Below are 25,966 nucleotides of genomic sequence, written 5' to 3'. Positions count from 1 at the left end.
GTTTCTGAAGAAATGCTGAAGCTTTTCTGGTTTCTTACAATATTCATTTTGGGAAAGAAAATGGAAGAAAAAGTATGCCTCGAAACCCAGATGCTACTCAATGTGACTTCAATACCAGTTTTTGTAATTTATATCAGTTACTATATTGTTTTATGTATTTAATTGGTCTACATTTGTTTCGTGTACTTTTGCAATTATTTTTCAAATTTTCAGAGTGTTTTGGGGATTGTGCATATTTTGAGTGAGAGCATGAAGATCTAATTGTGTCTGCTACCACTGTAGTTCTGAAGTGCTTTGAAACATTTTTCATGCAATCAGTTGTACTAACAATTAGACAAAAACAATTTATTAGAACTATATGACCTTGAACAAATAGTTGCTGTTCTGATTCAACTCTTCTCAAATTTCAAAAGGTGATCCTCACTTGTTTCTTTTTGCAAACTGTTTGACAACTGTCTGCTGGGCACAGAATGAGGGAATTCTGGACTGAGAACTTCTCACTGTTTTTGTAACTGTTTTGAGTTGTCTATTTGATAGAGCCTTGATCATGTGTTTTTGCTTTACATTTTACTTTTAATAAGAATAGTAATTTACTAATTGAAACAATTATTATTATGTAAAATAAGGTCTTTTTTGAATATGGTATTCAACAGTTTTTATCATTTTAAAGGGAGAAGTTGGGCAGCCTGGATCTCCAGGACTAGAGGGACATCGGGGAGAGCCTGTAAGTATTACATTGCTGACATTATTCTTAGATGCTTTTTTTCTTATTGTATTTTTTCTGTGAAAGGATACTGCACTTCATGTTTCACCCATTTTGATTTGTATTGGTTGTTATGTACTTTTTTGTAAAAGCACATTTATTTTCTATTGCTCATCTTTAAGTTTGGATTTAATAAAAGAAATAAGCCTTTAAAGTCAAAGATGCCTTAAAAGATTCTTAATTATGTTGCTGTTATGCACCAGTTTTTATAGATAATATAAAATTTTTTATTATTGACTTATTTCCTATTGAAAGGATGTTTTGGCGAGTTATTGGTGGTTACTTGAGGAAAGACTGGCTGTTTTTAACTCTCATTTTTGCAACATGGAATATGTTATTTTATATATTTGTTAATTGAGTTTACTTTTCCACTTCCTGCTTTCTCTCTTTGCTTATTGACTTCCTTGTATCTTGTTATACTGGCCATGTTATCTAAATCTCTGGTCTACTAGCTTACCTGGGAGCATGTTGCTGCATTATTGTTTTGCTTGTTTCCCAATACGTTGTTCCTCTGCTGGTGTTTGGGAAACTACTTTCCTGCTGTTTTTATGTGGTAAACGATGTCCTTCTGGTTTCCTTGTTTTGCTCTTCAAGGCCACCAGTCTTTGCTCAGAAGGCAGAGGATCTAAGGTATCTGAAGAAAGCTGAAGGCTTTCAGTGCTGATAGTGAGCCAGCTGTCTTCAAGCCATGAATAATCATTCTTTAGGCCAAGAAGTGATTGGAGCTCAGTTTGTGAATCATTGCCTTTCAGATGTATTTTAAGATAAGAAGGGGAAGTTTTAAAAGATTGTGAATTTATATAGTATTAAATGGTTAAGCCAGATTGTATTACATGCTCCAGTTTTAGTTAGTGGAGGTTCTTTTGAAGAGCAGAAAGTCTACATGCTGGTCAGGATATTGCCTGAAGGTAGCCAGTATGACATGTAAGGCACCTAGTAGTGTCTGATTCTCTACCTGTGATGCTGGTGTAGTGCCAAACTGTATGGGCAAGTGTGGTGCCTCCATCTATTTAGATCTTGGAAGTACAGCAAGAGATGTCTGCATGCAACCACTGTATGGCAAAAGTGTGTGGTTGCAGTGTGGGAAATGAAAACTATCCCAGTCAGCCACAGTGACTGGTGTATGTGGGCTCCTTTAATCGAGTAGGAAGTAGTGGGCCCTCGTCCAATGGAAAGTGAACTGGAATGTGGGGCTGTCGGGAATACCTTGTGCACTTCACTACTTCTGTTGTTCCCGTTTTTCCTCCAACACGTACTTGATACAAAATGTGTAAGCTCCTCTTTGCTTTTCTGTTACAATGATTTCTCCAATTGAGAGTAGTCTTCTCTAGTGGGATAACCTAGTAGTTATGGCATTCATATGGGAGAAGGGCACCCACCTTTGTTATGGATTCCCTAAGATAGTGAAATAGGCAGCCTAAACTCAAGACAGACCTTGTGTGTATCTTTTCAAACTATGGCTGTGTATCGGCCAAGCAGATGTAGCTGTGGCCCTGGAGCAGCTCAGTAGGTTGCATGGATACTTCATCCACACAAACAATTTTTATTTCTTACATTCAGTCACATTAGTGTTAAACATGGCCTAATTTGTTGTTAGTCTTTTTAAAAATAGCAATCTTTTGATTCCTTCTGCATTAACAAATAAAAAGAGTGTGATTGCAAAGTGAATGCGTCTTGAAACAATGTCTAAGAAGCAACTGCCTAGCACACAGCACAGCTGAACTGAGCTCCCATTGCCTCCACCAACTGAAAGGTGTGGTTACTTTCTGGACAATATGCCATACTTTCTTGTATATTATTACTCTTATTAATCCTCACATATATGAGCAGGAAAGAATTGGTTGTTAAAATAATGCCAAGTGAAATGGTTGTTTTCCTTAGTAGTACTAGGGGAACTGAAGTTAGCAGGTCTATCCTCCTGATCCTACGTGCTCTGTATAAGAAAAATATTTGATATTATAGAATTCTCTCCAAAGCATTTGGTAAAACTAGTAATCAAGCTCAGCTTACCAATGACAAACAGGCCATGCTCCAAGTGTAGTCATGCTGTCACTTGAGTGGCACTTTAATGACTAGTCATGCATCTTACTGACGACAGGCTGTTTTGGGAAATACAGGTTTTTGAGGGACAAGCTGTCTAAAGGGTAGAATAAATCATTTCATATTTGAACTTAATTTCAGCCTAGTTCTCCTTTCTAAGGTAGGTAGAGCTTTGTCAGAGTTTGGTTTCACAGAAAGCAAAGTGAGATGTGAGTTTACAGTTCTGCAGATGGGAATTCTGAAGTGAGTGCTTGTGGATGAAACTGGCAGGACATTTATAGCACTCTTCCAGGCCTGGCATATGCTGTCTTGCCACAAGTAATATGTCTGACCAATTGCAGCTGCTGATGTTTACTCTCCAGAAATCGTATTTTTCAGAAATACAGCTGTAAATACTTAAAATGATAGAATTTGCCCTTAATATTTAGGCCACATCATTAGACCTCAGCTGTGGTCTTTTATGACAGTGACAGCGGTACAGCGTGGCTTTCAGCTTCTGACCAGACTCCTGCTGTTATACCTCATAGTTTGTCTGTTTGTCTCCTGTTACTGCACCAGTACTGTCAGTGCTAGATCAGTGAATTCTCTAAAAATTACTCTCTAAAATTCACAAGATGTCTGATCTGTGCTAGCGTACCAGAATTCTTTTTTGAAGCATGCTCAAGGTAAACCAATGAAATTACAGACTACAGAAGTTGCTGAATTTTCCCTCATAAAGCAGAAATCTTTATAATATGACATAATAAAATAATGTAAATAGGTAGGCTGCGTATTTGGACAGAAACCTAAGGTTAATGTAATTCTGCATCCACAGACATGCTGAGAATAATAGAAATAGGATGCAAGGAGAAGCAGTTCCTGATTTGCTTATATGGTAGTATGCAGAACTAAATATATTCTTGGTGCTTCTTCTGTGTGCCACATAGTATTGCCACCTGTCCCTCACTATGTAATCTTCCAGCATTTCCTTTGCACCAACAAATTGTCTTTACTGTAGACCTTACAGTGCAACACCTCCTTGAGGCAGGATGCTTTGTCATGTGGTCTTCATTATGTTGTGTTACCTCTTATCATTCTTGGTATAGGAAACTATGCCAAGGAAAAAGCAAACACAGTCCTATTGATTAATACTTTAAATATATGTTGATAACATTCCTGTCCATGTTCTCCGGACAAATAGCTGATCATAAAAACAGGAAATAATATTTATTTATTAAGAAGTAGTTGCAGCTGGTTCTGATGAACTTTCTTCTTCAGTTCGGCTCTGCTTTTATTATATCGCTGTCTGTCGAAGGTGACAGGTAAAATGAGCAAATTTTAATAGGGGCAAGTCCACTATTCTATATAGGATGGAACAGGAGATAATTTTAACATCAGGAAGTTGTCATTTATTTAACTCGTATTTTCTATCATCTGCGTCGAGAGAGTGATTTATGAAATACTCTTCTCCTGCACTTAAAAGCAAACACAAAATCTCTCCAGGATAAGTATGCAGTAGTGGCTGTGACAAGGTGTTTTTTTTTTAAATCAAGAAGTGTTTCTTAGTTAATTTTCTGAATGCACCTATTCTGATAATTGTTATACTTCCATTTTCATTCTCTCAGTAGAAGATTGCAGCATAAAAATCCTGTTAGGTTTTGAACGCTCCAAGGATCATATGCTGCGCAGGTTTAGTAGTTGTGAAAATGTTTCTAAACATTTTCAGGTTCAGTGAAAATGGAGCACTAAACAATCATTTAAATTTTACATTGTCTTTAAGTAGGCTCCATTATGAAAGTAGTCTATTTAGAAGCAGTTATTCCCTGTCGATCATTAAGAGAAATGTAATCAGCATGCATAGGAGACTCAGCAATCTGGCTGGTGTAAGTCCATCAGAATTCTTAGCCTCAAAGCTAATAATTATTTTTTTCCACTTGTCTGAGTACCTGAGTAGTGGCAGCTGAGCATTGGTGGCTTACTTTCCAGAGGTACCAGCATTCCAGTCATAAGGGAAATAAGGACTAGTGTTTTCTCTGCACGTTATGTCCTCTGGGTCTGAAAACATATGTGATTTCTTTCTTGAAAAATTTGCCTTGGACCTTTGCTTATAAAGTGAAAGGGCTCTTCAAATGGGGTGAGGTTTTTCTTTGACATAAACAGCTGATGCAGTGAGACTTTGGTAGGTAAAATGCCATACATTGTTATTTCTTCACAAGTAGATTTTGTTGGTCAAATTAATTTTTTAATGATTGTTTACTAAATTATTCTATGCTAAATTTTTAGAAGCAGGATTACTTTTCTGATGACGGTCTTCTCCTTCCCTTCTTCCTTCCACTGCAAAAAAAAAAAAAAAAAAAAAAAAAAAAGAAAAAGAAAAAAAAAAAAGAAGTAAAAGATAGTGCCAGTCATTTTTCCTTGAGAGGCTTTGTGAAATTGTGAGAGTAGTCAGGGCAGAGTCTTGCTGAGGACTTTCTGATTGCTGGAGCTACTATTACAGATGCTAATCTTCCCTCTTGAGAAGGAGGGAGATGACAGCTTTGATAACACAATAATTTCAGTAATCTTTCTTAGATTTTTTTGGAGTGCAGATTTTCCTCAAAACACTCAAAAAAACCCAGTGCCTTTTGAGTGCTGGTTTTCCTGGCAATTTTAACTTCCAACCAAACTCACTTAAAAGGTGCATATATTTTTAATGAAAACATTATATGCAAAATTTCTTATCTTCATCATTTGGTCTGACAATTTATGTTAATTAAGTGCATTCTGTCTTGCATTTTCAGCAAAATTTAATTGCTTTTAAGAAGATGAATGTGTGAATGGTGCTGTAAAGAAACAGGTGATTAAAATGCGTCTGGGACTTCTGGCAGGTTAATGTCAATGGCTCTATTATTCCTACGTGACAGAAATGTTAGACATGGCAACCTAGCTGCTGATCCAAATTGTATTGAAGTCACTGGAGGGATTCTCACTGATTTCAATCTGGACAGCAGCCACAATAAGTACTGTAATAAACTTGGATCCACTGACCAAATGAAGCTTGGAAAATAATGCCTGCATTTCTAAGTTGTAAAATCAAACAGTTCTCTTCCATCTAATTCTCACTTTCTATCTTTTCTTTGTGATTTCTAGTTAGTACATTTTGGCTTCACACATGCAATTAGATGAATTATATTCATTTTCTGCACTTAGATGGCATCTCTTTATTTTTGTTATGTCTGCAAAGACTTAGGAAAGTATTATTTTTTGGAATTTTGCAGTTAGCATCAGTTCAGATCAGATAACTTATTCTGGAAAATCAGGCTGGGAGAAGCCCAGTGGTGTAGAAATACTTCTGGCCAAGACGGTGTACCAGTTTAAAATCTCCCTACTGATATGTTGAACTGTATTACATTAAATAGAATCTTGCCATTTGTTAAGATCTCTCTTAACTTTTTGTTAACTTCCTATATTCTAAAAAAATCTGTTTAAAAAGCATGATTCTGTAATAACTGTCCTGCAGCAAACAATTTAAATGCACTTTTTAAAAAACTGAAGTATCTTCTAAGCACAAAATTATTGGTAGTACTTATTTATTTGTATTCAATGAGTGATTCCAATAAACTTCCTGTATTGAAAGACTTTGTTTTTAATATATATCATGACCAACAATTCCTTTCAGACAGATAACTTTTAAATAGTGTATATTTCTACCTAGGCATTTTTTCTGAAAAGATGACATGTCAGAAATCAATTAGTACTTGGGGCTAATGAAACACGTGGAATATATGATGCTGTTCTTAGGTCAAGCTACAAAACAAATTATCTTTAGGATTTTGACACCATTTACCCATATTGGACTGATATGGAATAAATTACGTGACCAGCAAAAACAAGCTCTGTAGATCCAAAAAGAAGCAATGTTAGTACAGAAATATTTAGTACAGAGTAGTACAGAAATATCAAATCATTTAAGAGGGAATCTTTGGCTCACACTGCAATAATCTGTTTCAGTAGTTAAATTTAGCCATAGCAATTACAGATTAAACCAAGGTATGATTTTCCTTGCTTGTGCTCTGGAAGGGTTTCATTGCATTCTCTGCACTGACTTTTGTTAGCTGTCTTAAGCACAGGTAGGAACTGCCAAACAGACTAAAACTAAGGGAACTATCACAGAACATTTTCTCTGAGATTGAATAGGAGTATGTAGAAGATCTATTTTCTTTCCTCCTTTATTTACTGCCAGATTCTGACTGTGTTTAGGGATTTCATTTGTCCAAAGTGCAAGCTGGTCCTTTCTACTTAATGGCCTGCAGTGAACCAATTCTCTGGTAGTTTAATGATCCTTTTGGAACACATCCTATGACAAGTTTCACATTATGGGCCATGTGGAAAAAAAAAGAAAAAAGCATAATTTGTTATTAAACCCACTTCCTGCTAATTTAAATAACTGGGCCCTTACTGCAGAAAATGGGAATAGCCAAAAATTGTATTCTTCTACATCAGTGTGATCTGAGTGAGTAGAATTGCAGTTTTTGCAGTGTTTAACACCCAGGAGCATTGGTACAAGGAACAGAGCAGCAGGCAATGCCCTGCCACCCTTACCCTAACTGTGATGTGCCAGGTGCTCACACTGTGCGATGAGTCATATGTTTTTTTGCCAAAAATTGTTAGTAGTGGAGAAATTTTAGACTATTTCAAAGACATGTAACTTTACCTGAGTATTAGAGCATTTACACGCAGGTATGAACTACAGCTTGGTTTGTCAGCTGATAGAAGTCACTGTGAGATTTTTAGCTGGAGTGGACATGCTTGGTTTGCATTATGCTGGTGCCTCACAGGACAAGCAGTGGGAGGACATCACAGTGTCACCTGTAGAGCTGGGGACACCCAAGATTATTGAATCTGCCTAGCTTCGGATCCACTAAGATGTGCTGAGTCTGTTATTCATAGTATTTTGAAGAGTATTTGCAAGAAACAGTGACATCAGTTTCACTGTGCTGGCAGTGCAACAGGGGTCACTGTGTTCCACACGTAACATATGTCTGTTTTATTTTTAATAAGCAATTTGCCAAAAAAGAAAAAAAAGTGCTTGCAAACTCTGGCCTTGTAACTGTGAATGCTTTCTCCTTCCTTGCATTTAATTTAAAGCTTCAGTTTTAGTCTAGTGGATGCTGTGGGAACCGTTCTTTGTATTCAGCCCATTTTCCTTTGTTGTCAGTTCCAGGTAACCAGTAGTAACTGATGCAACTTGAATATCTTTTATATATTTTTTTTCTACTTTCCACACAGAAGAGTTTTATCCATTATCCAAATCGATTTTATGTCTTTCATTCTTTCAGGATTATCGGGGATTTGCTGTAATCTTTTCAAAAGTATCTGGGACTGTTGTACATTTATCCAGATTTTGACTTGACTCGTACTTTCTTACATGCCTCCAATAAATCTCTCTTGTATCATCAAGTAAGTTTGTTCAAGTGAAGATTGGGACACAGAAACAGTTGAGTTTTTTCATGTGCTCAGAGAGCTCACGGAGATATCCTGGTAGATGGATATCTTTGTGAGTCTTATGCTATTGCTATAACTTATGCAACGGGCTTTAATGCTTTCCTAGTATCAGAACTTCAAGTTTTTTTGCAGTGGAAGAAATAATTTAACTGAAATATAATTCAGAGAACTCATATATGCAAGAAAAGCTATCTTTATATCATAGTCATGATTCCTACATTTTAAACATCTGACTCCAACTGATCCGCATTAACTTACTGTTGAAAAAAAATTAGGGTCAGAATTAGTACTAATCTTTATGAAAGTTCTATGCGTTTTGTGAGACTGAAACTTTGAATAACAGTTTCTCAGTGCCACGCTAGAAGCATTTAGTGAGGATTGTGTCAATACTTAAATTACTAATAACCATTAGGGATGCAACCTGAGCTTTTGTTGTTAAAGTGGGCAGCAGACCAGCACATGACCATCTTTTAGCAAACGTTTCTGAATGTTATTCTTGGATCCATTTTTGAAAATTGATGTAATTTAAACAAGGTGGAATCCCAACAAAATAACTTTACTAATGATCATCATACAAAGGTAAGAAATGAAGGCAGATACTATATTATACCATAAAATAAACCATATTTTTAAACAATATTCAACAGCAGAAGTAAAGAAGCTGGTAGATACGTATTTTTTTCTCATAAAAATGGCTGCAGAAATGAATGCTTGCCTGACATTCTAGTACTTTTTTTTTAGTCTTGTTTTTCAGAAGGTCTCACAGTTCATGCAGGAAATATATATTTTTTATCCTATCTTTTACAGTCATAATCATTTTTAATAGAGAAAAACAGTTTTGTTTCAGGTATTTTTGTCTTGATATTGAAAGAAGAATGGATACTTTGAAACACTTCTAGATGTTATTTATCAACTGTTTGCACAGTACAAAGAAAGTCCAGATGTACATGGAGCCTGTGTGAAGCTGTACACTGAAAGATTAAAGTTTTATAGTTGCACCCTGAGAAAATAGGATAACATGCTAAGGCCTTTTCACAGTCTTAGAGAATTGACCACAAAATAGTTTGCTTATAACAGGGAATCTTTTGGAAATGTCCTGTAATTTTGTATCTTCCTCAGGGACAGCTTTAGGGTAGTGACTATGTTACCTGTAATTGGGAACCTCTGGCTTTACATACCAAACCTGTCAACCATAGAATGAAGTTCTACCAGGCACTGGAGGGACAGCAGTGGAAAATAAAGAATGGAATAAGCTAATACGTGCTCATTTTAGGAATAAAACATTTTTTTTCTTCTTGAAAAGTTTTTATGTGTAGTTTCTTCTGCTTTTCATAAACACAGCTAGAGATGAAGAATGCTGAAAAAATGACAAATAACACTAGCTAGAAGAGAGGGAAAATGTTTTGAGAAACGTAGCATATGCCTTAAGTGAAAATGCTTACACCCAGTTGTTTTGTATATAAAGTCCTGGACAACCTACTTAATGGATTTTTAGTTGGATTGCATGGAAAAAAATCCAGCTGTTTAATATAATCCAAAGCCAAAAATAGACATTTCATGATTAAGGAAACCTACATAAAAGTTTTTCCAGGGATTGTGAAACAACCTTCCTTTTACAGTTAAATCCATTGTATCTGCCAGATACTGTCAGAGAATAGAAAAAATATATATATTTAAATTTCTAAAAGTGGGATAACATAGAGTATTCATAAAGAATTATTTAATTATCACCACTGAAGCTCATTGTCATAATGGAAGCCGATTATTATTTTGGATATTCTGAATTTGTAGCTGTGGAGGCTGCTGCTCAGGAAGGCTGCATCAAGGGATTGAACTGCATATCCAGGCAAGCTTCTTTCAGCTGTGAAGCTAAGAGCCATTTTTAAGCACTGGTATCTCCCTCGTGTCAAGGATGCTTAGAGCTCCTTTTACCCTTCGTTTACAGTTATGTCTTAGTAATCACTTCTTAGTGAAGACTGTTCAGAGGTTTTGCTAATGAAGCCTATAGAGACCTGTTATACCAGGCAGATACAAAAACAAGACAAAATATTTATACATTTGTTTTTGGTCCAGAGAACAAGACATCAGGGCATGACATTCGGCTGCCTAAGGTGAGATATGTGAGGTCATCTGCAACATCTGGCATCTATAACACAGTACTTACAGCGTACTGACATCTTTTGTAAGGAGCAGGTGAGCTTAAATGTACCACAGCACCTTAAATGACAATTCCACATATGTCCATAGTATTCAGGTGTCTCTTTATGCCCTGGGGGTATCCTCCAAGATCTCCCTGGTTTGTAACAAGAGCATAGAAAACAGGCGGACCTGTATGCAGAGATAACAAAGATGGAAAATAGATGATTAAACCAACAAAGGAGACTGAATAAAGGGAAAACACAGCAGTGTCTCAATAACTAAAAAATATCAGTTAGCTGCTAGATTGATTTGAAATCACTTTAGCTTTTAGTCATAAACTCAGTGGCTTGATATGTTGAGAAGCTTTTGAATAGCCTATTTTTTTAAACCTGTGAATTGTGTTTGTTAGGCAAACTTGCTAGCTTTTAATTTTGTGTGACTGTAGCACTTGCAAACTTATAAAGGGGTGAAGGAGGGCTTCCCATTTAAGGGAATTTTTCAGAGGAAAGATGAGACGTTTGAAGGAAGTGAAGATAGTTAAAATGAGATTGATGATGCTGAAAGAGCTAAGGCAGGGGGTAAGGCTTGCAATTATTTAGCTTTTAAATAGAGAAAGCAATGAATAAACATTAGATGAAATTTGATGTAAAAGCAGGTCAGGAGATAACTGATTGGAAAGGGTGAGATGCTACAACTTGTGTAAGGACAGAAAGCATTAAAGCTCAATAAATACCTTGATTTCTAGCTGTTCTGGTTAAAAATATAATGCTGTGCTTCTTGGCATTACAGCTGTATATCTGATAAACATGAACCATTTAAAATGCATTTTCTGGAAAGAAGAAGAAAACAAAGTCTTGAATTACAACCCATTTTTTAATTTTATATGAACAAAATATTGCTTGATAGCTTTGCAAAAACCATCCTTAAAGTCATTTTTTTCTCCTAACTCCGTGAATCACTAATTATTCCATAGCATTGATTCTGTTGCTCCCTGTGGGTGGCAATTTTCCCACTTGTGGTAGTTCCAAACATTGTGTTTCCCTTAATGGCAGGAAAATTGCATGATTAATCTGTTTCATATTAAGTTTTGATTAAAAACAGGCGTTTGTGACAATTTTACTTACAACATGCACTTCAAAACTTTTTTTTATCTTACAAATGAAATCAGTTGCTTTACCTCGAGCTCTGAAGTGAGAATACATCTTTAAAAAATTTTTGATAGCTTTGTTTGTGTTATGTCACTCTATTAAACATAACCTTTCGTTCAAAGTGCCTTATCACTTATGGTAGATTGTAAAAAAAAAAAAAAAAAAAAAAAAGTTCAGATTCTGAGGATTTGTACTGCATATAAAATCTCTGTTTTAGGAACAAGGATGCTAATATATTTCCAACGCTTGGTTTGGCTCTTGATGTAGAAGTTAGGGAAGAAATTGAGGATATCTAGGCTGCTTTCTAAATTTGTCCTCTGGGAAAGTACAAGTAATTCTAGTTGGCATAAAAGGGGGATATCCATGTAAAAGGAAGTAGTAGATACAGAAAAGACAAGGAGAAGGAAACAAAATTTAATTTTTAAATCCTACTGGAACTGAACCTACAGAAATCAGTCTCTGCAATTGCTGAACTATGGAGGCTACACAACAATGTAACTCATGAGAAAAGCTTATTCTTTGTGAACAAATTAGCCATTTCATTCTCCTTCTCCTATGCCAACTGACTTGTGGTGAGTAACTGTGAAAGTCTCCACCCCGTGTACTCTGGGAATCATTCTGATTAAGATAAATGATAGTTTCATTCTTAGCTGAATGAATGTCAGTAAAGCATGAGGGAATTTGGGGAGTCTGGACCATCTTCCACTGAAAAAGGAGCAGAAGTTCCCAGCACTTCAGCAGTGCAGAATCCATCAGAAAAGGAAGGCTAACAGTGGCTTACTTTTGCAATTGTTCTTTGAGTTTTATCTTTCTTTGCTACTGATATAAAGGTGAAGTTAAATGTCTTGTATCAGATTTATTTATTTTTTTTAGCCAAGAAAGTTCAATCCAGCTCAGTGGGACGATATGTTTCTTCTCTTTGGCATTCTTATTTAAGGGTAGTCTGTTCACTGTGTTGAATAAATATGTGGGATGGACTTCTGGCTGAACATGGGCCATGAGTGTGCCTGGGTGGCCCAGAAGGCCATCACGTCCTAGCTTGCATCAGAAACGGTGTTGCCAGCAGTAAGAGGGAAGTGATTGTGCCCCTGTACTCAGCTGTGTGAGGCCGCACCTCGAATACTGTGTCCAGTTTTGGGCCCCTCACTGCAAGAAAGATATTGAGGCCCTGGAGGGGTTCGAAGAAGGGCAGCAAAGCTGGTGAGGGGTCTGGAACACAGGGCTTATGAGGAGCGGCTGAAGGAGCTGGGAATGTTCAGCCTGGAGAAGAGGAGGCTCAGGGGAGACCTTAATGCTCTCTATAACTTCCTGAAGGGAGGTTGTAGTGAGCTGGGGATCAGCCTCTTCTCTCGCGTAACTGGTGATAGGACCAGAGGGAATGGCTTCAAGCTGCGCCAGGGGAGATTCAGGCTGGATGTTAGGAAATACTGCTTCTCTGAAAGAGTGGTCAGGCTCTGGAATGGGCTGCCCAGGGAAGTGGTGGAGTCATCGATTCTGGAGGTGTTCAGGGAACGTTTGGATTTTGTGTTGAGGGATTGGTTTAGTGAGAACTATTGGCGATAGGTGGACGGTTGGACTGGATGATAACATTGGTCTTTTCCAACTTTGGTGTTTCTGTGATTCTCTTAGCCCTACACAGAACTTGGAAATGTAACCAGGGAAAGCTTTGGTGCATCTTTTCAGTAAAAGCAGATTCCTGCCTAGTGGAGGGGATCTTTTTCAGCATTGTGTGAAGTTCTGATGTTGATATTTACAGTTAAATTTTACATTTTAAAGCTACAGAATTCAACTGTTGAATAAATATACCGAGAAACCATGCAAGGTCTGGAAGTTCCTAAATGTGGTTATAAATACACCTGATTTCCTATCTCTGTGCAAATAAGATGGTGTTGAACAAAATTTTAGCAAGAAGGCTTATGTTGCACAGCGTGAGTAGAGGTCTTTGAATGAAACATTAGCTTTCCAGTTATATTTATATTCTTTGATCTCTTCTTTGGATTATACATACACTGGAGTTTTGATGACTTGCAAAATGCCGAAGATGCCATAATTTACTCATATGTTGTTGACCATTGAACTGTTTCTGCTTTATTGTGTCATCACTAACAAGAAGCTGGGTGTAAACTACAAAGCAATTGAGCTGCTTTTTCCAAGACAGCATTTTACAACTGTTCTTCATATGGAAACTATCAAGTTAGTCCTGACTGTTGAAATCTATATGCTTAATTCTTGCTACAGATTAGTGATGGTACAAGTAAGAACAGTATCTGTCCAATAAATTTGAGTAGATTTAAGAGGAAAAATAAACTAACTGAATGTAGATGAGAGTTTTAAGTGTATATTGAGCTTTGTTTTAAAGCTAAGCTACATGCATTTATAGGATCACTGTAAGAAATGGTATGAGATGTACTGTAGAGTGAAATAAACAGTGAGGTCAAGGAAATGTTAGAGATCTTCAGGTGTTTATCAAATTGGAAGCCAGTACACATCACATATGACAATAGCTGTCTCTTGTTTTATGTTACAATCACTGTATTTTAAATAGGAAAATAGGATGACCCAAGGTGCTGATGGCCAATACTTTTTCTGGAAGAAGACATGCTTTATTTCATATGGGAATCTATTGTATAATGAGTAGTGGTTTCTTTCCCCATGTCAGAATTTTCAGTACAGCACTGCAGCCCTTCTTGGGCAGCTAGGATACATGAGCCCGTCCGGGACAGATGTGGAGTTCCAGCAGGAAAGCATCCTAGAAGGACTGAACATCACTGTTTCACTGTCCCCAGATGAAATAGTTTGCATGTTTTCATCTGAAGCTCTTTTCTCATACGTGTTTATTAAATTTTCTATTTCCACCCCTTATTCTGAAACCCAATTGTATAGCATGAGGGCATGGAGTCTTATATATATGCGTATATATTTATAAAATATTCTATGTATTTAAAAGTTTTTATTTTTCCTTCCTTAGGGAATTCCTGGAATCCCCGGAAATCAAGGAGCAAAAGGACAAAAGGTATTATTAATATCTCAAAATGCAGTTAAAAACTGCACATACATACTCTTTCCAAAGTGAGGGGTAAGGCCGTACTGAGAGGAGACTTTTCACAGAGGAAATTTAGGACAAAAAATCATGTTGCAAATGAATGGAGACATCCACAATGCTATTGATATGTTTGTTATCACGTATTGAATCTTATTTATATTATTCCAGAAGGAATGCATAATTTAAAAGAAACAAAGATAATGTTATAATACTTTGAAAAATAATCTCACATATATCTGTAGAATTAAAGGATGTTTAAGAAGTTTGTTATTCTTACTTAAATTAATTCAACAACTGTTGTCCTTATGTCAAAAATTTAGGGTGAAATTGGACCGCCGGGTCTACCAGGATCAAAAGGGTCACCAGGGGAAACTGTAAGTTTGCAAATTCATGTTGTTATGAACAGGAACTACAAATAATTGTCATGCTGTTATTTACTACCTGTGATAAGGAAATAAGCAATACAGTAGCAACACAGCATTTTTACATTTACAAATCCAGTCAAACCAAGTCTAATCTTTGAATCCCCTTCCCACTTTTCCTTTAAAATTGATCATTTCCAGTCTGCACATTTGGTAAATAAATCCACTGAAACATTAGTGTGAATGTACTCTCTGAGTTAATTAAGTTTGTATTAACTCTAGATATATTTGTGTCAATTTACAGTAAGGTAAACACTGGTTAAATATTGTCATAGTGTGCAATGAATTTTTGAATCTGAATTACAGCAGACTTTCATGATAGCATTCACCTTTGACCAGAACAGTGAGAACAGCTGAGGTCACAGAGAGATTTTTATTTTGGAATTTAGGAAATTGAAATTAACTTGTTCTTTTTGAACAGTCCAGCTTAACACATCTTAGTTACTGCCTGAGTGGGATAATTTCTATGTTCTTTATAATTCTTTAGAAATGATAGAAGTTGGTTACAGATAACCACTTGTAACCATTTAACTGGCAGCAGAGCAAGAGATAATGGTCTCAAGTTGCACTGGGGAGGTTTGAATTTGATATTAGGAAAATCATCCTCTCTGAAAGAGTGGTGAGGCATTGGAGCAAGTTTTGAAAAATTTTAGTTTGGTTTTCAGATACGCAGTTGATATATAGGTATATATTTGCCTATGAATGTGTTGATGTCCTGTTGTCCTTTTTCGACCTTGAGGTTCCTCAGTAAAATATATTATCAATTAAAACCAGTGCAATTCTGAATGGAGAAAAAAGACTGAAAGCAGTTTTATGCTTTGCAATTTCTAGGCTACTCTGCCCTTTACATTCAAATTTTCTGCACCTACCATATCCATCAGTATTTTCTTTCATGAGTCCTTTATAGGCATGACCAGTACATTATAGCTATGAAAAGATTTTTTTTGTATACCACAAGTACACTGGTTAACTTTTTTTATGGACTCAACTACCTGAAGATCTCTCTGAAAGAAATTTCTCTGAGAACCAGATAATGTAGTCGTTCATATCACACTGAAAAAACACTGAACTGAGAAGTTCAGATCTCTCTCTACTCCTAGATAACATATGTGCATTTGGTCTCTCACTTGTTCCTCTAATAATTTTTATTACCTATCACTGAAAATTTTTTCTCCATTTCTTTCTGAGCAAAGCTAAACAATATACTGGAGGAGAGGCTGTCAGAGCAGCTATAATAAAGCCTTGTGGGATTCCACAATGTACATTATTCAAGTAATTCACCTACTATGTTTTCTTCAAATTTGCTTTACATAAATAACATCTGATTCTGTGATACACTTGAAAATAATATGTTCATGTTTCCTGACAATTCAATTTCATGTATCTTTTGTCACCTGATAAAATAAGAAGGAAATTAATGCATGGAATATTTGAATATGTTATATGACATTAGGGAATTTCAGCCAGAAAAGATAGTGGGATTTTCCTTGTATTAGTCACAGTGAATATATTTGTTCCAGACAAAACAGATGGAAAGCTTGTGGATGTGCTATTAATACCTTGGGAAAATTCTTCAATAACAAGTTCTTCTTCAATAGTAACTATCCCTATTACATTACCAAGGCCAGTAATTTATTCATGTGTGTGCTTCATAAACAGTGTCAGCTCTGGAACATGGAAGAGTAACAATAAATATATGTCCTTGAATCAGTTATTATTATTCAGGACATACTCTTCTCTTACAATTTTACATGCCTTAGTTTTCAGTTTGCGTTCTCTAGTTTTTCCTATATTGCACCAGAAAGTTTTCTTCTTGTAGAACACTGATTTCATGTAATTATCTTCCTGTATTTTTTTAATGAAATACATGAAATATGGCTTAGTAATTAGAGGACAAGACAGAAAATGGGGACAACTGGCTTTTATTTCTCCCTTTCCTGTAGATGCTCGTCTGACCTTTCATTATGTTAAAGTTTTCTGCTTTCTCTTCTGCCTTATCTAGAATGGAAGATAGCAGAAGATTGAGGTAGATGTGTATACATACCTGATTAAATGAATGAATAAATAAAAAGATAAAGCTATCTGTACACATAATATTTCCAATTTGTATAAGATAAAATGAATGTGGGACATTTGCAATGAACATTTAACTACTTGTAATCCAAGGACAGGTCTGGGCATGAGCCAGAAATGTGGAGTTGGTATTGGATAGGCTCTCAACACCATGTTGCTTGAAATTAAACACAGGGCCACAATGAGCTAGTGATGTGAGAGGAGCCAGAAATCATGTAGTCCCTTCTCATACCTTCCCACTATTAGTCCCCAAACTTACACTTGCTTTTTGTTGGGTTTTTTTTTTGTTTTTGCTGATTAACATGCTGGAAATTAGCACAGAACAGGAGCCTGAGGAAGAAAGGATAGTAATTTCACGAGGGTTTGCAGAAAAGGAAGGTAGACTTCAAAGACTGCAAAAAAGGTGGATTAGAGCTATATTTCAGAAGTGAGTCGATAGATAATATGAAATTTGATTTTAAAAAGGTAAGCTGTATTCAGCATTATAGTGAAATCAATATTATCTAAAGCTTATTTTGCAATATAAATGCAAATAAAAGAGAAAAATTGAAGAAGCAGCATTAATCCACTAATAAATTAAGACATTTCTAGTGTAATCAAGGTTTAGTTCCAAGAACAAATTAATTTTTTCTTACATTTTCTGTAACAAAGCTGATTCTGAAAATATGCCTTAAGCAAATGGTTAATGAGAATACAGTCTCTCTTAGAATTTTAGTGAAAGTAGGCTACAGAAGCTTCACTCCAGTTAGAGAGGAATTGGTTACTTATATTCAAACTTTTTAAAGAAATAGCACGGGCAAGTAATCCTTTATTCAAGAAAAAATTGATTATTCTAAATGAGCTTCATCATGTCTGATGACAGATTTTAAAGTAGGAATGAATGTTCAAAGTTCAGGAAGGTGTTGGAGATTATGCAATGTATATGATATTATTAAATATATAAACATATATATATATATATATAAACTGAAGTTTGATTAAATAATTTTCAAGTGTAATTAACTGAATCTTGTGTACAAGAGACATTTTTTTCTGTATTCATGGCCCTGTATCTGTGGCTCACAGATCAAGTTGGCATGGTTAGTAATGTTAATGTGTTTATTTAATGCCCAGAAATCTATTACAACACAGCAGGAAGGAAACTCAAGAGAATCTGTGCTGCCTCAATTATCAGCATATGTGAAATACTGGAAAAGTGATAGCATAGTAAAAGCTCTGCATACAAAAATTATTTCCTGTTCTAAATATTTTGAAATTTCTCTAGTATTTTCAAAACCAATGCAATCCTTTTAGTCTTAACAAAGGATTGTAATTTTGTTTTCGTACAACTGGATTACTGTCTATTTAACAAATTACAATAGGTACATTTATTTTTGATGATACGTAACATTTGAAGATCTGGGATAATATTATTGAACTGAATTGTTCCTAAACTTTAGAAATAAATGAAGAGTGGTTGTTTCTATCCATATGACAGAAAGATTGATGTAAGTAACAATATTAGCAGTAGTTCTTGAAAATACTATCAATTAGCATCAATAAAATTTATTGTCTAGAAAGTTGGATTGCACAACATAATTTATTTATTTGACTGTGTAATTTCTTGTATTTTACACTGTGTGTTGTTAAATGCCTTCTTACAGTAAATCATGTTTTAGAATATACCTGGAAATCCACATGAAGCAATAATAATATATTAGTTCTATTGATATTTGAAGTTCTAAAGTAAGAAAGAGATGAAATGAAATGGTGCCAAAGATGTGTATTAACACCAGAATAAATGGGAGTTCCATTTTGGAAAGTATGATTTACTAATAAGTTCTGAAGTATACTTGACAGTAGCTTTAGAAAGACAAGAAAAAAGCCAGCCTTTTAATGATTTAACACCCTTTAGTTCTTTATGGAACAAAGATAACTAAACATGCCTTTGTCACATGTTTCTGTGAGAGGAATCTAAGGAATTGGTTTTGGCAATGCTCAGGTTGTGTAAGTGTGCTGTAGTAGCAGAAGTTGTTTGGCTCTTGAGGGAATGGTTCAAACCCAGTGCTTGCCAAAGAAGCAAAGATGTGGACCCAAGTTCACTGATCTTAATAAACCTCCTCAAGGTTTGGAAGACTTGTGGTGCAGCAACCTCAGAGAATCACAGTCAGAAACAAGGAAGAGAATTCTGAAATACCATTAATAGTTTTGGGAACCCTAAATGGAAGGTGAGAAATTCCTTCATGGCTCTCAATTATAGCTAAGGATGTAATATATTATATTAAAAATTAGACAGCATAGATGAGGTTTTGATTTGCAGGAGATTCTCTCTCAGGAATATTTTAAGACAGCATTTTGTTTTTTTACTGTGTTTATCTTTTTTTCCATTCACAATAGCCCTTCCTCACACCATAGAAGGCGTAGGTAATCCAGAGCTACTTCCTCTATAGGACTGTGATGAAAATAATATTTTCTATCTATTTCTTTTGCAGTAAAAGCATAATAATACTCTTTATACAGTACTGAAGCCATTATTCCTCCAGCCTGTTACAGAAATGTTTCTACCTTTTTCAAAAATAAATAGGGTTTGATGGGACCAGAAGGCTCATTTGGACTACCTGGAGCTCCTGGGCCTAAGGTGAGCATTTTTGTTAATTCACTTGTGACTTTGATATACAACTGCCTTATAGATGACAAAAGGTTAGGATTTTGCACCTAAGTTTTTGGTATACCGAATACTGGAAGGTGACTTACATGATTTTCCACATATTACCTTATATAATAGTTTAGTCTCAAGAGAGCTTAATATAGCTCAGTAAATGGCACCTCTCATCCCATGAGGTTTGGAACTGCTGCAGAGATGGTCATGAGACTTCGTTTAAACTTCACAGTCCTGGAAAATGTTCTGCAGTGCTTGGAGCCAGATAATTCTCAGTATACATCAGAACTCTCTGCCCGTGTTACATTTATTTATATTTTAATTGTGTTAAACGGAGTTACATGCTGCTTTTTCCATCTGAGGAGCCAAATTTATTTCAGATGTAACTTTGCTGATTGCACTACAGCTACAGCAAGAATTAATTTGACCCATACTCTCAGAAACTAAAATAGATACTATAAATCTATATCTGTTAGTGCAGCCTTTTATTTTAATCCAAGATGAGTTTTGATTAGTAAGCACTGAAAGGTATGTCCTAGAGAAAATTAATGAGTATGGAATCCATTTCCTAAACTTTATGTTTACATTTAGCTCTGTTTCTGCACATACTTTATTTTATACCCGCATGTACGTATGTTTTTGTTTAAAGCTGTATACGGAAGGTGTACATGTTTTAAAGTGGTCCATGTTTGCCGTGGTGAAAAAGGTAGAATACCTATGAAATGACAAGAAGTTAATTAGTTTTATTTCCATTTGTGAAACATGCTTTTATTTTATGTATTTACCTCTTATTCAGAATGTAAGCTTTGCTTCCAGAAGAATTCTTCAATCTTGCAGAAAAGTATCATAAAGTAATCAGTAATTTTTAGACTTGAATGGAAGTACTTGTGCTGACTATACACTGAATTCCACAGACTATACTAAAAAGCAAAACAAAAGTATATTTTGGCTCAGACAGGTCAGAGGATTTCCAGTTTTATTAAATAAGATGGTGAAAATGTGAAGTCCATGTACAAAAACATGGTATGACTGGGAAAGGGCTGTAAGGCAGGTGGGTAAGGAACAGGAGAGCACAGGCAAGTGGGTCACATTTTGTCATAAGTATCTCATTTTTCAAAGAGAAGATTGAAAATGCACATTTCCTTTACAGTAGCAGAAAAGTAACCTTTCAGTCACTCACTGTACTTATTTTTAAAAGCTGATTACCCAGCAGTGTCTGTTTTTATTTGCTAGTATTGCCATATTGTATGATACCATGTAATATAATACCATATAATATAATATAATATAATATATAATAAATATAAATATATAATAAAATAATAAATATATAATAAAATATAATATAATGCATAGCCATAGTGATGTATCACCAAAATGCCCATGTTGTTTTCTTCTGTAGGGTGATAAAGGTGAACCTGGTCTACAGGGGAAACCAGGATCATCAGGAGCCAAGGTAAGTACAAATCTGGGATTCAAGTAGACATTGATTTACTTTCCTGTGATTAAATTAGTTATAAGGCAGTTTTGTTTCAAAATAGAACAGCAATGAAGATAAAATCACATCAGAATCAATTCGATGGGTTATTCTTACAAGCTTCATACTAAACTTTAGGAAATGCAAGTCAGCAGTGTCCTTGAATCCTGCTTTACAGTAGTCTGTGTGAGCAAGATTGTGTGGTTGTTTCTGTTGCGTTCGTGTCAGTGCTGGCTTAAGCCCAGCCACAGTGTCACATCTGCTGACCTCTGTGGCAGGTGCAGCTGTTTGACTGGTCTCTCAGTTGTAGCATGCTGTCTAGTGCTGGTAACACCTTGGGGCCAGGGATCACACCTGAGAGGATTTATGGTGATGCATGTGAGCCATAAGGCATCCTGCTGCCTTGATGCTCTAAAACATGTGTTTGAATGAGAAAGCAGCATGACAAGGAAACTGTCTTCACAATCCAAAGATGACTTCACGATCCAGAAGCAGGATGGGACTGGGGTAGACTTTCTGATGGGGTCAACTCAGTCTCACCAAAAGAGCAGTATTTAAAGCAGAGATGAGGCTGATCAAAAAAGATCATTAATTGTTTAGTCAAAAAGTTAATGTTGGAAAAGCTTTGTGGGGAAGGGCAGAAAATAATTAGTTTATTTTCTAGTTTTTACCTTTTCTCCAGTCCTCTCTTGTCTCTGTGCTTCATATGTACACAATGACATTGGCTTCTATTCTGTTGTGATAGAACGGGAAAATCGTTTCAGATTTAAAGAGGGTTTAGGTTATAAACCGCCTTTATACCTAAAGATTTAGGTTAGATACATGAAAAAGTCTTTCACAGTGAGGGTGGTGAGGCACTGAAATAGGTTGTCCAGAGATCTGGTGGATTCCCTGTCCCCAGAGACTTTCAAGGTGAGGCTGGATCAGGCCCTGGGTATCCTGACATAGCTGTGGTGTCCCTGTTCACTGCAGGAAAGTTGGGCTAAATGACCTTTAAAAGTCTCTTCCAACTCTAAGAATTCTATGATTCTATTACAGTGCACTATCAGTTGAAGAGATTATGAAGTTGTGCTAAGCTACACAGAGACCAGTATGTCTTACTGTTATGTAACTTCCAGCTCATACTGAAATTCAAACCTGTAAACATTGCCACTACTTCTTATAGTCTTCTATCTATAACATTGAAAAATCAACATCAACTGTATTAGAAGGTAATAAAAGATAGTTTAAAAGTTAGGAGTGATTTTTTTTTGTGGTTTGTCTGATTTCAGCACCCCTTCAAAAATTCCAAGTTACAGAATTTCAGAATATCATAGCCAAAAGTATCATGTGACCTTGAAAAAGCATGCAGTATAGATTTTGACACACAGTGTATCACTGCTACTTACAGAGCTATTATATTGTTCAGGGAGAACCAGGAGGACCGGGTGCCCCAGGTGAACCAGGCTATCCAGGCATTCCTGGTATCCAGGGTATAAAGGTAAGCAGTTTTTTTTCTAGTTTTATCTTAATTACATTTTTTTACTGGAAGTGCTTTTCCAAGAAGTGGCCAGTATCAGGGAAATACTTTTCTTTTCAATGCATTGTTTTTATTAGAGACAATTCAGTATAGTTTGGAAGGTCTATTAGCTAGAAAACCAATCGCGTTTCACAGGGAGGAGAGAATGACGAAAAGGGGAGAAAATGTTCACATCAAGTGCTGTGACATAGGCACTGATAAAATTTCCTTTATGAATTATAGTACATTAGGGTATGAGCTGTGGTTCAATATTTACTTATTATATCTTCTTATAGCAGGCAACATATTGGCAGATTCTGTAGTACAAAGTCTTCCGGGGATCTCCCCAAAGAATTGGAGCAATTATACCTACGTAGCTGGGACAGATTCAACTCAGTTACCCCTAGCTGTTTAGAGTCATCTGGTCTAACCAGCTTGTCTAGGCTTTCTTGATATTTAGCTGAGGGGGTCTGAGCTCCTTTGGGAAGTCATTCACTTACATCTTTGTTTAGGAATAAATGAATCTGGAAGTACTTATCTATTTCCATTGACTGTAACTGAAGCCTAGATAATTGGCTAAATTAAATGTTGAAAATTTTTATGGCAAAGTTTAGAGGAATCCTATTAATACTGTCCTGGTTGAAAATTATTTCTTCTGTTCAGTCAAGAACCAGTAGTTCTAATCCTTGCGTTCTGAGTTTTCAGAGATAACATGCTTTCAGGATCTCACCATCTCTTGGTGTGGCTTGTGTCAGTCAAACACTGTTACAGACATGGCTATGCAAACATTCTTCATTGCTAAAGAGCTGTTTTGTGAAAATGTAAAATTTAGTATTGATGTCTCAACGGGCTGCCCAGGGAGGTGATGGAGTCATCATCTGGAGGTGTTCAAGAAACATTTAGATGTTGTACTGAGGGGCATGATTTAGTGGGGAAATACTGGTGACAGGTGGATGATTGGACTGGAAGATCTTAGAGGTCTTTTCCAACCTTGGAGATTCTATGATTCTGTGATTCTATGAATTTCTGAATAGTCACCCATTTTTAAACTGTAGATATGTAGGATTTTCTGACAATCACATGAGGAGTGATTTTTTGAGGAGTTCCAGGTTAAAAAGGTTATAGGCAGCTTGGTTCTTTGGTACATTCTGAAACTGAAACCTACATTGCTTTGCACGCTAGTTAACATCACATTAACTAAGTCCTTTCCTTGAGATTTTCTTGTACATGTTGATGTCATTCTGAAAATCTCATACGTGTTTAAAACTTCTCATTTTCATCTCAGCCAGTAAGGCAAAACTTTTTGTCTGGAAGCTGGAAAGCCCTTAGAATATTTCCAGTTTTAAAATACTGACAGAGTTGTTTCATGCGGTAACTCACAGAACTTAACTGGAGTGTGAAATGAATCTTGAGGAAAAATCAGCTGTGCATTGTCTATGAAATGGGCTTTATGAGCCTGTAAATTAGAAGTACTAGAAAATCTTTACTTTTCATGCCCTGTGGGTAACTACAAAGTACTTAACAAAATTGTGTTTTCTAGATAATGTTTTCTCAGGATGGCGCCGTTCTTCTGTGTGTAACTCAACCAAGAAATAGAGGAATATCAAAAATGTATGCTTTATCTATGCTAGTAGGCAAATTGATATAAAAGAAATGGATTGAAGTGAAATTGTTGACTTCGCTGCTATGAATCAATTATTTTGAATTGCAAATGAAGCTTGTATTTGTATCTATTACTTTTATAGTCTAATTTTTATTTGGAATTTCTTTACTATGGACACTATCAAAGCAAAAATATCAGTGTCCTGAAAAGTAAATGTTTAATTGCTTTGCAAGATAATAAGTACTGCTATTGCCTTCAGTGTCTTGTATTTTTGTGAGAGAACATAATGGGTTGGCCAAAAAAAATTTTTTTAATCAAGTTTTTAATTGTCGTATACAACTGTAAGGCTTCTTTTAATGTTATGCTGTTTCTTTGGAGCAACATCAGAGATCTGATGTCATGTAATGAAATTGTTTCTTCAGTATATGGTTTATGATAAATACCAAGCTTTACATGAAACCCTTCAGATATTTATTCAAGTAAGAAGGTTTTGAGATTAAAAATTTTGCTGCATATGCAGTCAGTTATTATAAAATTTAAAATGTTAAGATTAAATTTCAAATAATTAAGTTGGTTAAATTAATAAAATAAATCAGCTTAAAATGATATCTGAACTGGTTTAATAATGGCTTTATATTAAAATACATAGAGTTTTTAAGTATAAAAATAAATTACATATGCATAGGTAGTGTATCTAGTGTATCTGACACTTCTTTTGGAAGTCTAATAATATTCCTTGGGAAGTACTCATGTCTCATGTCTCAACTAGATTTCTCCATTGTATATATGAATTACAGATTTTTGAATAAACAGGAAGACTTGTAAAAGCAAAGAAAGCTCTGTTAGAAAGAGCTAAGCAGTTAGTAAAACATAAATCTGATGACATGCCTGTGTAGTAGTAGAGGACAAACTTTTGAAGGATGGAGACCTTCATAGAAAGGCATTACAGAAACAGAGGTAAAATATGGAAAGAATGAGTGGAAGATAAAGGAGTGTAAGTTAGAGGTATGGTGTTATGTTTAAAGTTTTATGGGAAATCACATGAATACTAGATTTTCTCTTCTGCTCCATAGGTTTCCTGTATGTTCTGTATCATATATGACAGAATACATATGTGCAATCAAATAGGAATGTCACAGATGTGCCAGAGTATTTTAGATATCAATAAGTATGTGTGGGGATGCCTTAGGTTGTCTGGAGTACCTTCAATAGCACTGCATGCTTGTGCTTAGACAACTGAAACAAGTCCCTGTTCAGTGTAGTAACAGAAGCTAGAAGATGATCCGAATTCAGGTGCACTTATTTCAACTTGAGTTCTGTTTTCCAAGACAGCGTGTAGTAAAATTAATCTTCTGACAAGTTTTAAGATAGTGATTTCCAGACCACATAAGGATGAAGATGTCCTGGCTTACATCTTTCAAAATCCACTGAAGTCCAAGAGTGACCAGAGTTGAGCTAGCATCACCAGAATAGTTTAATGAAATTCATTTCCACCATACACTCAGTGTCAGTATCTAAGGATAATGGATCAAGACAGAAATATGGATTTTAAGGAGGGAGAATTTATTAAAACGTATGGAAAGTCTCTAGATTTTAAATCGCAGAAGATAAATCTTGCAAAATTAATTAGCATTTCATATGAAGATACAAGTCAGAATA

General features: G+C 35.7%; 1 protein-coding gene across 1 annotated transcript in view; it reads left to right on the top strand.

Annotated features, from left to right (window-relative positions):
* COL21A1 (collagen type XXI alpha 1 chain) overlaps positions 1-25,966 on the top strand; it is a 103,591-nt gene that overhangs the window by 65,283 nt on the left and 12,342 nt on the right. Inside the window, exons 17-22 of the mRNA XM_048936512.1 lie at positions 671-724; positions 14,522-14,566; positions 14,917-14,970; positions 19,655-19,708; positions 21,132-21,185; positions 22,615-22,686. Of these exons, the coding sequence (XP_048792469.1) occupies positions 671-724; positions 14,522-14,566; positions 14,917-14,970; positions 19,655-19,708; positions 21,132-21,185; positions 22,615-22,686 (333 nt within the window). The remainder of the gene's footprint in view (positions 1-670; positions 725-14,521; positions 14,567-14,916; positions 14,971-19,654; positions 19,709-21,131; positions 21,186-22,614; positions 22,687-25,966) is intronic.

This window comes from Lagopus muta, chromosome 2 (assembly GCF_023343835.1).
Source record: "Lagopus muta isolate bLagMut1 chromosome 2, bLagMut1 primary, whole genome shotgun sequence".
NCBI lineage: Eukaryota > Metazoa > Chordata > Aves > Galliformes > Phasianidae > Lagopus > Lagopus muta.
Note: the sequence above shows the minus strand (reverse complement) of the source record. Positions and strands in the feature narration are given on the sequence as shown.